We start from the raw sequence: 15122 nt of genomic DNA on the forward strand, positions 1-15122 counted from the left end.
TTTAGTCTAGTATCTATTGATAGTTTTTAATTATATACTTAGGTGCTTCATATCTGGGGCAGTCATATCTGCTCAATACAAGCTACGCTTCCTACTGTAGAGTGCTATAGTTCTGCTTTACTGCTACTTCTCACAAAACAAACCTGTGTGATTTCCTTTCAGTGGATAACCTACAAATCGCTATATTTAGTTTAATAATGAAAATATGGAAGGGCAAGCTTGCACAAATATGAAAGTCATATTAAAAAACAATAATGGTAAAGGCCAAAATAATTCAATGCATGTGTTTCCTCAAAACTACACTATACTTTCCCTACTCTTAAATTGACCCCAAACCATTATAGTTTCCTTTTAAATTATTGGCATCCTTTTCCTTGTACAGAATAATACAATGTAGCAATATGTTCTTGCTCTGAAAGGGTTATTCCCTTTTTATTAACAAAAAATAAATATATATATCACCGCCAGAGCCACACACATTAACTGTCTGGACTAAATCAATGCAGCCATTTTTCTGTCAATTTCTGGAGATCCTTAATGGAGAATTAGAACGTCTGTCCTTCTAGGCTGAGAACTACTAAGCTGATCAATAGGAGCAGTAATAGCTGGATGATTTGAAACACATATAACAAAGCTTATCGTTTCGCTGAATATTACAGCCATCAAATACATCTAAGCAGGAATGGGAAATGGAAGTTCTCTGTATTTCAGGACTTAAGTGGAGATGACAAAAGTAAAATTGATTTGTTTCCCCAGATCAGGGAACATCTTTGTGAAACGTGTAGTAACTGCTGTTTAGTACATTATAGTATGCCAGTACCATTCCAAGAGCCTTGAGAAAATATCAATAAAAGTCTTTAGAACTCAAATGTAATAGTACATTGATTTAATCTTCTTTCCATGATTATTAAAGTTAATTCACATAATGTTATGCTTTAGAATTGCCTCATTACTGTGAGTTATACATTATAGCACTATGAATTTATTTGGTTTGTTCATTACTACCACAGTTGGAAGCATAATAGTAAGCTAATATACAATGCCAAATGCACAGTCCCTTGCGCTAATTGTACACATGCTTTACAGTTTTTTGCAAATTTGGCAAAAGAGTCCCAGTTATCAAGCCTTCAGAAAGATCAACATCAAAGCCAGCATAGGAATCATACATTTTAGCCAAAATTGTAGTACGACGTTGGTGGATGGATGCTGCATAAATTACCTACTTTTGACATTAGATATACTCTACACTTTACCAGTTTATTAAAAGTAACAGCTGAGTCTAACAAATGTATTTATAGAGAGAAAAAAAGGACCATAGCAGGCAAAGAGTAACTCTAGCAGCAGAACCTCTTGCAACTGCTGGTGCCCAGAAAATCATAGCACAAAAAGAAAGTTTATACCTATACTGTCTTTTTGGCTGTATAATGTAAGGACGGTGCTTTGTTTGTGCCTGTGATATATATGCACATTGTTTACATTTTGATACTGATGCTAAGGCAAGAGAGTAAACAATTTTCTATTGAAGTTCATTAACCTTACTGAGTAACAGCTTAAAGCAATTGTCTACAATAATCCACAAGACCATCATAGCCCCAAATATTGACATGTTTTGAGGCATCTTTTACCTGTTATTATTATTTTTATATTACACTATACCCTTCCTTTGGAGGAAAACTATTGTGTCTGATCAGAGAGTCACTCTTCTGATTTAAGTGTGTGTGTGTGTGTGTGTGTGTGTGAATTTCACCTTGAGCTATTGAGTTTTGTAAAAAAAACAAACTATTACAACAATCAAGCTAAGAGAAAAATGAAAGCAAAGGAAGACTGTATAATATTCATATGCAATGTAAATATTTTTAGCTCTCACAATATGTTTTTCACTGGAATAGTATACTGAACATTGATACCCTAATGTTCTTAACAGTATGGGGATGGCAGATTTGAAATGCTCTTTGTTCTGTTAGCCTGGATGTACTATTTTCTTATACTTTACCTAATACATTGTAAGTGAGGCTATCCATATGTTTATTTTATTTTATAAATGTGAACAAGAATCTGTACAGAACAGCATTTTAGTTCTGGCTGTATGATAATCACAATAACAGTAGATTGCCCAACATGCATAAGAGGATGTGAACTTCACATGGATGGAGGATTGTTTAGAAACCTGGCTATACAGTTTGGAAGTCTGGCTATACAGAGTGTTGTGTGTATGGCCAACATTACTCATAGCTTCCAACCGTCCTTCATTTGGAGGGACTGTCCCACCTTTGGAATCAAAGCCCTCTTTCTTCCTTTCCTATGAGATGTCTTATACTCTGTAAAATCTTTAATCCATCTTTATATGGCAACAATAGTGATACACATAGGGGTCTATTCACAAAGCTGCCGAAGGATCTGGCCGTAGCTTCGGCTGATCCTTCGGCTAGCTTCGGCACAGGTCCATCAGCAGAGGGCGGGAACAATGCTAGTTTTTCTTCTTTTCTGACATCGATCGTGTCAGAATAAAGAAAAAAAAAGACACATCAGTGCTTTTCTCCACCTCTGAGGGACCGAGCAGAATTTCAGCCGATGTACGGCTGAAATTAGCCGTACCAGCCTGAAGTGAATAGCCGAACAGTGTTCGGCTCACTTCACTTCAGATCGGTCATTCACTCGGCTGCCCTCGGCAGCTTCGTGAATAGACCCCTATGTTTGCTATTTTGAAAAGCCAGCATAATGAACACCTAGTGGTGGAAAAAAAAGCAATTATGGATTTACCCATCATTTTGTGCAAATTTTTTCCACAACTTTTAGTGGTTAATGTAACTGGAGACAGGGCATGGAGGTGTGTCCATTGCCTTCATACTTTGTGTTATAGGGTGTCCCTCTTTCTCATTTCAGAAAGTTAGGAGGTATGATTACTGTGAACAGGATTTGTGGTAAGTTGTGTTGGTTCTGACTTGATCAGAACAGATCTGGGCCTAATGGTTGTAAGAAGTGTATTAAAAGACTCTTTAGAATGCTCCAGAATTATTTTCTATATTCATGTATTTATTTTATTCTAACTCTACCTTTGCCAAAAGCAAAGTCTTGATGTTTCAGGATATCTAACCACTAATATAAACAGAAAGACTGATTTACTGTGCTGGAAAAATATTTTAGAATATAGCAAACGTACATGAATTTACTGTTTCCTGCTAAAAGCTTATTACAAGCTATACGAATAGATCACCATAAGAGTGTCCAAAAATGTTCTACAAGGGGCTACAAACATTAAAAATACACATTACGTCTAGCCAGTCCCTCTGACAGTAGCTTTTACTGTTTACTTCATGGGAAGAACAAGAATTCACAGTTTACACACAACTCTTCTGAAGTTACTGCAAGTGTTACTGCAAAACACATCAGTCTTTGTTACACTGTGGAATGTTAATAAATAACACGGAGCTTTAAAACAGACAAGCACATTATTTATGTAGAAAAAGGAAAATCTGATCTAAACTGAAGTATTTGATACATTTCCTACAGTTTATTATAAAGAAAAATACAAGTTTTGCAAGGTAATAGGTCTTGGAATAGGAGATGCTGAAAAATAAGGCTCTGGACTCTGTTTTCTCGTTTGTTTGGATGGTTGATCAGTGTGCACCTTTTAGAACCTGGAGTACCTGTCATCTGCACACTGTACTGTGGCCATTTTGTAAGCGGAATCTATAATGACTTGCAAAATTATTGGGAACTAGTCTTTTCACAGATACATAAAGGGCAAGTGTAGTCTTTACAATTTCCTTTAAACACACATCTAATGGTGGCCGTATATGTATCAATTTGTGATCCATCTTGGTACAAGTCATTGTAAATCTGTGCATTTATCTATAATTTTCATTCAATCTAATTGGTTTAGTCACAGCAAATGACCATCTCGATACATGTGTAGCCACCATAGGAAAAGCTTGTTTCTACGTATAGTTTGTAAATAGATATAGTATGTACATGGACTCAGCCATATTTGTTTATTATTTATGCAGGCTGCGCTTCCTGCACTTCTAAACAAAGGTCAAGCTTTATAACTCTTTCTCACAGCAGGTTGAAAAAATGATTGATATCTCAATAGCTGTTATGCACTTAGACAGCCCACTATAGAGGTCAATTTAACTTGCCTCTAGTGGATAAACTACAAATTTAAATTGAATACAATAACAACAATAAGAAAGAAAAAGCAAGAAAAATCTAAAGGCCATAAAAAATAATAGTAGATTTAAACCCTAAAAGACTGACATTTAGGGGTCTATTCACTATGCTGCCGAGGGCAGCCGAGTGAATGACCGAAAAGGGGTCCTGGGGCCGAAGGGAACTGAACCGAAGGGGTCCTGGGGCCGAAGCTAGCCTAAGGATCGGCCGAAGCTACGGCAAGATCCCTCGGCAGCTTCATGAATAGACCCCTTAGTTTACACTGCATGTCATAAACTGTTGCCATTTTAAAAAAATAAAATACTAGTTTTCAGTTTTTTTTAATCCTTTGTTGCATCTCAGTGTTGCTAATGTCTGCAGCATTATTGCAGTTGCTTCCTGTCAATATGCACTACAACAATGGCTGCATGGCATTTCTCAGTGTGGGTTTCCTGATGATGACCTGTTTAACAGAAGTGGGACAGGGACAGGGACAGTATGACAGGGACAGAGTTAGCATCTGTACAAGTGGTTCAGTGTTGACTTGTGCAAAACTTGTGTCCCAGTATACAGCCTGGACCTTGGATCCAAGGTTGTCCCCAATCACAAATAAACTAACCTGAAGACAAACACAGCTACTTCAGTGCCTGCACTTTATCAATAGCAGTACCTTTTACATTTCGCTGTACATGACAGGTTCACTTTAACACTGTTCATACACAGGCTAGGCTCATCTCAACTTGCAACTGCCAATCCTTGTTGGGATTTACTGCACCCCTGAACACTCCATAATCATTTCTTAAAACATTGATTTATGCAGCATGTTAATGGAAATAATAATTCTGTTATGTACAGGGAAAGGGGACAATCGTTAATCTGCTGCAGCGCCTTTTAGCACAAAGTACCTGTGGCTCAACACATTTATCACTGAAAATGCTCACCTCTATACTGTCTGATTATGGCCAGCAATGATGGAACCAGTGATTTTGCAAGGGAAAAAAAGGCTATATTTGTGTCCAATATAAAGACAAAGACAAATGGTAATAGCTACAGAAACAAAGCACATCAAACCTAGCCTTAAAGTGTATTTCCACTTTTGCAACCAAATTGGGATAACACCTATTTTATAATTGTTAAATGTTCTTATTGACATAGCATAACCTAAAAAAATTTTCTTACATATTACTTTCTCTATTCTGAAAGAAAAGTTTTTTCTCCAACAGAATTTTCCTCTGGAATGAAAGGGGCAGGGGAACCTAATAATAAACCCTGTCTGTATAGTGCAAGAAGATTTTAGTTAATTGTAAATTAGATTTGAACACAGTCCTAACAAAGAGTTAAATATCTAGAAGCCTTGCATTGTTAATGAGTAGATGCTCAGTCTGTCCCTAATCTTTCAATGGGGACAGCCAGAGTTTCCTGTCAATTTGAAATTATAGGGAGACGAGTAGTAGTCTAAAGGCCCGCTCAACAGAGCTAAATGATAAGATATATATATATAGTGGGGTTTTCTCAGATTTGACTGCAAAAGTGAAAATACACCTGGTCTGAATTACTAACGGAGTTGAGAATCTTCACCCAATAAACTGTGATAGTTTTTATTTCTATTATCCAGCAATGTGCTAAGCAGGTTCATGTTCACATAGAATTACTATTAATGTGCAGAAGAAATTAGTAAACAGGAATTTGTGTTAACATTTAATAGATAACTCAATTGAATATTCACACAATCTATTGAAAGAAGATTTTCAACTCCTTTAGAAAATTAGCCTCTTTGCTTATAGTTCTGCCAGACTAAGCAGTAAAACGTCAGCTTTGATTTGTGTACCCTGCCAAACTAGGTGGATTAATAATGTTACACTGGCAAGCAATGATGTATTGACATCTCTGCTGGATTTTAGCACTTTGAGATCTAAGCAGACAGAGTTCTATTTCTTGGAAAACATTTGACTCTACGAAGGAGTTCATACCAACCACCGAACAATTTAGAACAAAACAGCCCTTATGGTTAATTCTAGACTTGCCAAGTTGCCAGACTGGGCCTTCTTTCCACATATTCTGCTTGCTTAGTCAGGTCCGCGAATAGTGTATGCAAACAAATAGTGTACTAAATAAAAACTGCTAATATAAATGGGTTCTGCATTTAGGAATAACAATTCAAAGCATAACAGGTCTATTCTTTGAGTAGGTTATCGGTGTACTTTCAATAATGGTTGTAGATGTAGTTGTTTTAACTCCAGTGAAGAAGCTGTAATTTGTATCTTAGATCTGCCTTGTTTGGCTTACGTTTGGAAACCCAATAACTTGAGTTCTCCATGATAGAAGTACAGCTATCCTAATGCCAGCTAAACTGCAAATATAATAACACCAAGCACAAGAATGCTTGAATTAATCTTGTGGAAACAATTCTGCCAATTCCTTCTAAACACAAGAACTTTAAAAACACTTCCAGACAAATGCACATGTTAAATAAATATCCTTACTGTTTTACCTGCTGAAGGGTTTATACATTTACACACCTCTGCCACAATGCACGGCCACACAATTATTTCCTGGCTCAGTAATACAGCTTCTTGTGTTATTTTTCCACCTAAGACCAGCTTTTCTCCCTCTTATTATTTCTTTTAAAATAGCAGAGAGCAGATCCAAGAAAGAGTGACACTGAACTAGTAATAGTATGCAGTAAGTACTAGACAGGGTCTTTCAAAGGTAAAACAGCAACTATGTATTTCGATATGTATTTCACCTGTGCATTTAGCTGTTTGAAGTTCCACTTTAAAACAAACCCATCAGCCATTTTAACATTCTAAAACTAAGAGACTGCCCTTATAGCAGATGCCACAGGATGTCTGCTGATGCCTTTATAAGTCACCAAGTGTGCCTTTCTGAAACTAGTTTGATTTTTGTAATAACAGCCTGACATCCCTGACTTCAGTACTAAGCCACACCCAATGCCGTTGTTCTGTCCAATAAGAGAACCCTTAATCAACACTGATGCACTACAGATAGGAAACTTGCAGTTGGCAGGGCTTAGCCATAAAGCCCACCCCCTAGAAACTAAGTGAAATTAGTTTTAGAGAATCAGACAAAGGAGGGGTTTCTGGCGTATTACACTAGTAGAAGACATTTTGTTGTGCCTGAAATAAAATCCACAGATGCCTGACAGCCTCACTTTAATATGGCTTATTGCACTTTGGTCAGCCATGTTAATGAAAGTGTGGGTAATTTATAATTTAATTGCAACAGTAACTGTGATTGCATTAACCCTTAAAAGGAAAATGCTACTGAATTCTAATAAAAAAAGTAATTTGTTCCCCAAAATACAGAAAAGTATACCTGCTCTTAGACAGAAATTACAAATTTAAATGTTGAAAATGACTGACAGGTTCACTTAAAGCAATTTGTGACATGTAACAATGTGGACAAAAATATGTGCAGCATAGAAAATTAGGACAAAAATAAGCAATAACTATTCGACAGAATAGGAAAATTTGGACTTACTTCACTATTTTGAGGAATGCTAAGCTTTGGCAGTTTGGTCTTGCTGACTGCCGCATTGACCTTTCCTTCCAGTATTGCTCCAAAAGACTGGCTGTTAAATCCATCTTCAAATTCTGTTGGTGGCTTTAATTCAGGTGAGTCATTGGGTACTTGGTCCTGACCATCCATTGGCCTGACATAGGCTGTTGGCTTCTGTTGCATAATGCTACTTTTACTGTGAAGTCCGGGGGGAAAGTTTTGAGAGGACAGACTATTGACTGCCAGAAGAAGAGATGTAGAAGGAAGAGGAGACACAGAGCTATGTCCTGAAAGTTCTAAATCAATGGGAGACTTTGAATGAATGGTTTCTTTGTAAGATTGTTCCCCACTCAATGTTTTTGAGTGATTAAATCTCCTTGAGTGAGCTGGTGAAGTTGCGGGCACTGGTTCCTCCACATTTACAATTTTATGCTGCTCATTTTGGCAGTTATAAAGGTCTTCATACCTAATTTGTGATAAATCATGAGACGAGCTGTGTTTTGATCGACTTGATTGGCTTGATTGTGTACAAGTAGAGTTATGTCCACCATGTGGCCAATCCATTCTTGACTTTCTTGTTCCTTCATGAACCATTGTGGACATTGGAGCCAAGCCTGAGGGTGGTGGCATTGATGTGGATGAATGGTTATTACTCTGATGGCATTGTGCCACTCTGTTTCTTTGCTCTGGAAAGAAGTTTTGCTCGTTTTTCTCAACTGGTGTTTGAGGAACAGAATTTTTTGGGATTCCTACCAGATGGCTCTGGTTGGAGTGATTGGTCAGCAAGTCTTTCATCTCATCATAGTTTCCCAGGGTATTCTGGACACGGTTTGCAAGAGCATCTCCTTTATTTGTCTATAATGTAACAAATTAAAACAAACATTTTTGAACGTTCACAGAAAAGCAACAAATAAACACTACACACAGGAACAATCATAATTGTTAAAGGAGCCAATTTATGGCACTTGCAACATGTGTAGTCTGGGTTATATAATAATTAAAAGACAAAGTAAAATGATTTTGTATACAATATATATCTCTCTATATATATATATCTCTCTCTCTATATATAGAGAGATATATATCTCTATATATATACTGTATATATACTGTATATACTGTATATAGATAAGCTTTTAGGCTCTTTTCAACAGAGACTATGGAGAAACTGGAAAACCATTTGCGGGCTTAATTTTGTTCTAAGTATAAAATAATTACAAAAATGAAACATTCACTTTTAGAGCCAAATAGACACAGACAATAAATAGAGGTCAGATCAGTGCCAGAGCAAGGTCATCTAGCACTCAAGACAAAGATGGGAAAGATTTTGGGGGATTTCCTAGTCCTTTTTTCAGTGTAGGAAACCAACAGCTCCCCTCCCACCTTCCAGACACAGTGCCTAAGGAGGTAGCCTTTAATGCACTACAAATCCAAACATTAACTGTCAAATTATCTTTCTCCCCAATCATATATACATGAATATGCACTTTTAATTCCTTCATGCATACATGTTTATCCACACTGAGCAGACCTAAGTGGAACAATAGCTGGCTAGATTATCTGTGCTGATGAACTGTCTCCCAATATTGGTTGGCTGGGGTATTTATTAACCTTTAGCCTTTCAATTATTTTATTTGCCAATTTGGACATTTATCTACAATCTACAAACACCTTTAAACACTACACTGATTACTTTATCACACCATGCGTTCATTTCTCAACTGCAGATGATTCATCTCATTAAAAGTGGTAATGGATATTTAGAGCCTTATACTTGATATTCTATTTGTCTTATCTCATCATAATGGTATGATTATATAATACAGTTGTGATGAAGAAATAATAATTTTAATGGGTAACATCCATGTACTTTATGATTTGAATAAGTTCAAATACCATAACCAGAGTTTGTCTTTGTCTTTTGTCATTCCCCTGTCTAATTTCTCTTCCTTCCTTTTTGTTCCAATCCTTAATATTTTTCTCATTTTATTGGACATGAGTGTTCTTATGTCATACATTACTTTTTCAACAATTGTTCAATAATGGTTGAATATCTTTATATGATTTATGTTCTGCTTATTCGTTTAAATGAATAAAACTGAAATAAATAAAAAATTACTGTATTTTGGATGGCATTAAATGGCATGTCAAATGGTAAGCTGTTTTAAGAAAAAACATATATTTAATCCTCACAGTAAATCTAACATAATTTTACTAAACTGATCTATTTAATTGTTGTGTCGGATGATTGCTTTCATGTGACAGATTGAGAGGATCAAATCTATGATCTGTCAAGCAATAATTATCACATATATGGGCAGCATAAAGGTGATGTCTGGCACACTGCTACCATATCACAGTGCAAAAAATAGAGAACAATATAGCTTATGAAATATGATAGTTGTATGTAGAATAACCACATGAGAATCTGTTGAGAATAGTTCAAAGTGTATCATGCTGTGCTCACTTCTCTAGAAAGGTTTGCTGGTTTATCAGAAAAGGGCCAGGAAAGAGAACCAACACCAGGGTTTCAAAAAAAAAAAAAAAATTAGTGATTGGAAGGTAATATTCACTTCTCAATATGTTTTTTTACAGTATTTAAGCTGACTCAGCTGAAATTTGGACAAGATGTGGGCCCTGTCAACACCTCTCCATTTGACAAAAGTTGATTTGTTTTCGTTTGACTTTTGTAGAAGATACCAGTTTCAAACAAAACTTGTCCGAACAGTGGCTGCAGCCAAGGGTAAAAGAAATGGAGGTACAGAGGGCAAAAACAGGACATAAAAATAAGGGCGAGTGTCATTGCACTTTTGGAACTGCTTCTCTCCCCATACAACTCTATGGAAATACAAAAATAGCTAGAAGCAGATGAAATGCACCATATATTCTGAATGATCTCAGAAGTGACTCAAAATTATGTAAAACAATGTTGCATTTGCCCATAAAAGCCAGTTGACACAGGGACAAAAAAACTTTTTTAAATGGAGTGATAGTGCCAGCATAATTTGATGGGGTTCCAAAGCAACATTGAACCTCTCTAAAACTAGTAGGCAGCTTCTGAGTTCATTGCATTGCATTGTAATATGCAGAATGGTTGTACTAGTATCTGAAAAGTCAAGAACTGCATAAGAGTTTAAAAGGCTCCCAGGGGCCTGGATGCTATCAGGTTAGTTTTATTAGTGGAAATTCTTAACAGGCATGTTTAAATATGTAATTTCAGAATACTCTATAACCATCAGCATTGCAAACCTAACATGTCTAACCTATCCTTATCCTTAACAGCATTATGTTTATTTTTACATCTGCCATCATGCACTGCAATATCCATAGCTAATCTCTGCCCCATTTGCAAATTACACATTAGACTACAAATAACAAATCTTGTACTGTTCTCTCTACCCATAGCAATCCTCATTAAGTTTTAGTAAATTAAATGGAAGAACTAATGTTCACAAGACGTGATGCACTGGATGAATTTTCCCGTATCTGGGCTTGTTGGGAACATTTTTCACTACACCTCAATATGCTTCCCTCAGATCTGCCTAAAATTGGCAGGGCATGTCCTGATAAGAATTTCTATGCAAATGTTACTTGAGGAGACTTCTGGATAGCAGGGGAGGACTCATGGCCAGCAGGGTGTTCCCTTTTTTTCTCCCATTCCTCCTATGCCTACTCTGTTCCCCCTGTTGGTTCCTCTCTCTACCTCTCTTCTACTTGTCTCTTTCCTTTTTCTTTTCAGTAACCCTTATTGTTCTTCCTCGGTCCCCTTCCCTTAGATGTCCTTTGGGCTTTTTCTTGCTACAGTTCTGACCTGATAACGTATGATATCAAATGTGGATTGATTTTTTATATTTGCTATAGGGCTCTTCTATTTATATGCACTTTTTGTAATTTTTTGTAGAGTAATCATACTGGCTGTTATTTGCTGGCCTTTGTGGTGTGGGTGGGAGGGGGGAGGGGATTCCTTTCTGATACCTATTATTTGTATCCACCAAAATGATTATTGTACTATGTCTACTGTTCATCGTTTGTACTTGACCCTTTTCTTGTATATTATTTGTTTTGTATCAAAAACTTAATAAAACAAAAAAAAGTTTTAGTAAAAGCACATACATTCTGTGGTCAAACATATTTATATATAAGTAAAATTACATAAATTTTACTGTTCTGGTTACTGAAAGCAATACTGGTCTGGGTACGTTAAACAATATACTGAAACGTCAACAATAGCACAGCTGTAGTAATTAGAATGATCTCAAGCGCACTTTGCTGTGGTATGATTGTATGTATGCAGTTGAACATAATTACATAATCTCGGAAGATCTACAAAACATTAAAACCGAGTAACATATTTATAATTTACAGTTGAGAGAACAAAAGCAAGACATCACAGTTACTTACTAACAGTTCCTAGGTTTTGTCATTTTTAGTGGCAGAAATTACATTTAGCTAAGCCAAGAATAAGCTCTTTGTTTATAAGCTGTCTCCTTCAACAGAGTTGCACAATGTACCATTTGGGTATCAGCCAAACATAGGCTCACTCTCACTCTCTCTTTTCAACCTCCATGCTGAGAACAAGAGGACACTATTGTGCTCTGGATATAGCCAGAGGACTTATGATGCACTTTTTAAACACTTGCATATTTGTTCTGCTGCCTCACACACAGTTTAACTCATTATCACAAAGAAAAACAACCATCAGTAATGAATCAAACTGGCGTATTCTTTGCTATGCCTAATTCTGTGTAAATATTTCAAGTGAATTTTTGTAGCATTTAATTGTATTGTGGAATGCCTCAAGAACTGTGAATACAGTCAGGTTGATTTATTAAGGAACTGGAAATGCCAATAGTGTAAAATTGGCAGTGAACCAAAGGAGGCATCCAAATTTCAGTTTACTGCAGTTAAATAGTTAAAGCATATCTAAACTCAAAAATTAAAATATCAGTGCCACTCAAAGTCACCATTGGGGTGGATGGGTTTGGGTGACAATGTAAGAACACAATTGAGAGACAGCTGTCACCCCATACCAGTTTCCTAAACAACAAACATAATGTCAAGTATTATTTTAATTAAAACTGCAAATTTAAAAGGATTGAAAACAACTTTTAAAATTGTCATGTTAAACCTGGTAGAAGTGTATAGTGATTGGGTCACTACATACTGGATCCTTGTACTGGATCCTTGCCTTTAAAGAGCAGGGTGAAAGGCTCCCTTTAAATTTAGGCCTAATTATCAGCCATGCCTACCTTGTAAGGCTCCCCAAAAAGATTAAAACCAGAAGCAAAGAGATCTTCATCCTGCTGGACCTCTTGAGTTCTTCTCTCCCATTCTTTTCTTTTCAGTGCATTCCGCTCTTGTTCATAATGACTGTTAATAAAAAACAAAGTGTTATTTGTGCTGAAATGTGGATCATACCTGCAGAAGACTTTTACTAAAAAAAATTCTAACTTACTATACGCCTTGACATCAACACTACACAACTGTCAAAACTTATTATGCCGGCAAGCATTTTATTTATTCATATTTTTTGTCAGTGGCAAACACCAGAAATGTCTGTAAAGGAGATGTCAAATGAATTAATGACTGCATACAGAACAGAATGCTGGTATTACTTAAACAAATTGGAATGAGTTTTGAAAACAGTATTAATATTGAAATATTTAATGATTACTGCAAAATTGTTCAGATAGTAAACTGAAAAAAGTCTAAATGTTTTGCTACAATGCTACTACTATTACTATATCAGTACTATACTACTACTATACTATGATGATTGTGGCAAGTACAAAATAAATTAGTGAATATTATTTAATAAATACCAATAATAATACCAAATCCTAGCCATATTTTGGATAGAGTGAGGTTATATTTTTTTGCAGTCCCTTCACTTCCTGTCCTGATGACCACAGACTAAAAAGACAACAATGAAGCAAAATATTTTCAATAAGGATGGAACGCAGGCCAAAACCATTTTTTTTATAGTGTACAGTGGAAATGGGTTAGAACTTCTGTGGGCTTTTAATTACTAATTGTGCCTTCCTGTCCTTTAATTTTTTTCACAATGCGGTGTAGAATAAAGTAGCGGGCAATGCTTCTACACCGCATCGCACCACAGTGCATAAACATTGGAAAAATTGGTGCATATCTGTTCTTGACTGCGGTGTGTTGGTAGTGCATTCAAAATTAATTGACTGCCTTAACACAATGCACAGTAATGTGCAACACAATGCATGTTGCTGTAGGCAGGGCAAATGGAACTGCAGATTATTAAAACAAAGGTATAAGCTGTCAGCGTATGGGGTCACTTGTACTGTGCAGATGCTCTTTGTGCCAACTTTATTATGGGAAACATTAGAAGATGTCTGCTAAAAACCAACCCGGCTGATTTCTTCCCTGAGATTTATTAGTCTGGAGTGTCAACACTGGTTGCATAATTTCCACAGACATCTTTTCACCACAAGCTGAGCAAATAGTTCAAATCATGCAACAGTTAACTTATGTCTATGGGCATCTTAAAGGGTTAGATATTACATTTTTTAAAAGGATGCTGGAGAGTCACTGTGGTAATGTGCGGGCCCCACTTTCCCAGCCTGATTTTCTATATGTTTTGTCTGATGTAGAAAGCAATGGGAGAGACTGGAACATATAAAGATGGACATGAACACCCAAAACTCCCAGAAGGACTTTAAAAGAATTGGGAATTATGGCAGAGATATCACTGTTGGAGTACATATAATGTGAGAGTCTAACTCTGCCTATCAGGTTTCACCTACAATGAAAACATCAATTGTGGGTGAAGTGACTCATTAAAAGGAACCTGATAGAATAAAACATGGGGGCTGCCATTGCTAACCTGCTTATGAATATACAGTACATGCTCCAAAGCTGTCAGTCTTAATTTTCTTTCATTACCCAATAAGCGAGAACTAGGATGTGCATATTAAGTATTCCTCTTATACATATGCTTACTGCAGGTCAATGACTCACCAATTAGTGAAGGAAGGATAACAATGACATTTCTGGAGCATTTACCTTCAAAAACAAATCAGTAATGGAAGGTCCCATGTTTTCCATACTTTTATCATGACTGGTTGTATTAAAGTTAATAAAAATGTAAAGTGGTAGGATAGGGAAGTAATCACATTATTTTTCACGTGTTCAAGGTTATTTTAAATCACATCATAAAGGTTCTTGAAGCTGGCCCCCCTGATAATGGCATGTGTTGTGACGTGTCATCATGGGGTTGCCTACAAGAACCAGGAATATACAACCATCCACATGATGAGACACTGAAGCAAATGCACATATTCTCTGTATTGCCAAAAGGCCTCCTAAGATGCATGGTGTAAGGATCACAGGAGGCTGCGGACTACATCATTCTCGCCTAGGTGAGAAATGCAGAAGGAAAAAAAAAAATATATATATATATAACTCTAAGGGGAGGATGCACA

General features: G+C 36.4%; 1 protein-coding gene across 1 annotated transcript in view; it reads right to left on the reverse strand.

The window, feature by feature from the left end:
* Window positions 1–15122, reverse strand: part of AFF2 (AF4/FMR2 family member 2) — a 449088-nt gene that overhangs the window by 299875 nt on the left and 134091 nt on the right. Inside the window, exons 2-3 of the mRNA XM_018552592.1 lie at window positions 12918–13038; window positions 7651–8523 (exon numbers count right to left, since the gene is read on the reverse strand). Coding sequence (XP_018408094.1) covers window positions 7651–8523; window positions 12918–13038 — 994 coding nt within the window. The remainder of the gene's footprint in view (window positions 1–7650; window positions 8524–12917; window positions 13039–15122) is intronic.

Source organism: Nanorana parkeri, unplaced genomic scaffold (genome assembly GCF_000935625.1).
Source record: "Nanorana parkeri isolate BGI_ZX_2015 unplaced genomic scaffold, ASM93562v1 scaffold93, whole genome shotgun sequence".
Taxonomy (NCBI): Eukaryota; Metazoa; Chordata; class Amphibia; order Anura; family Dicroglossidae; genus Nanorana; species Nanorana parkeri.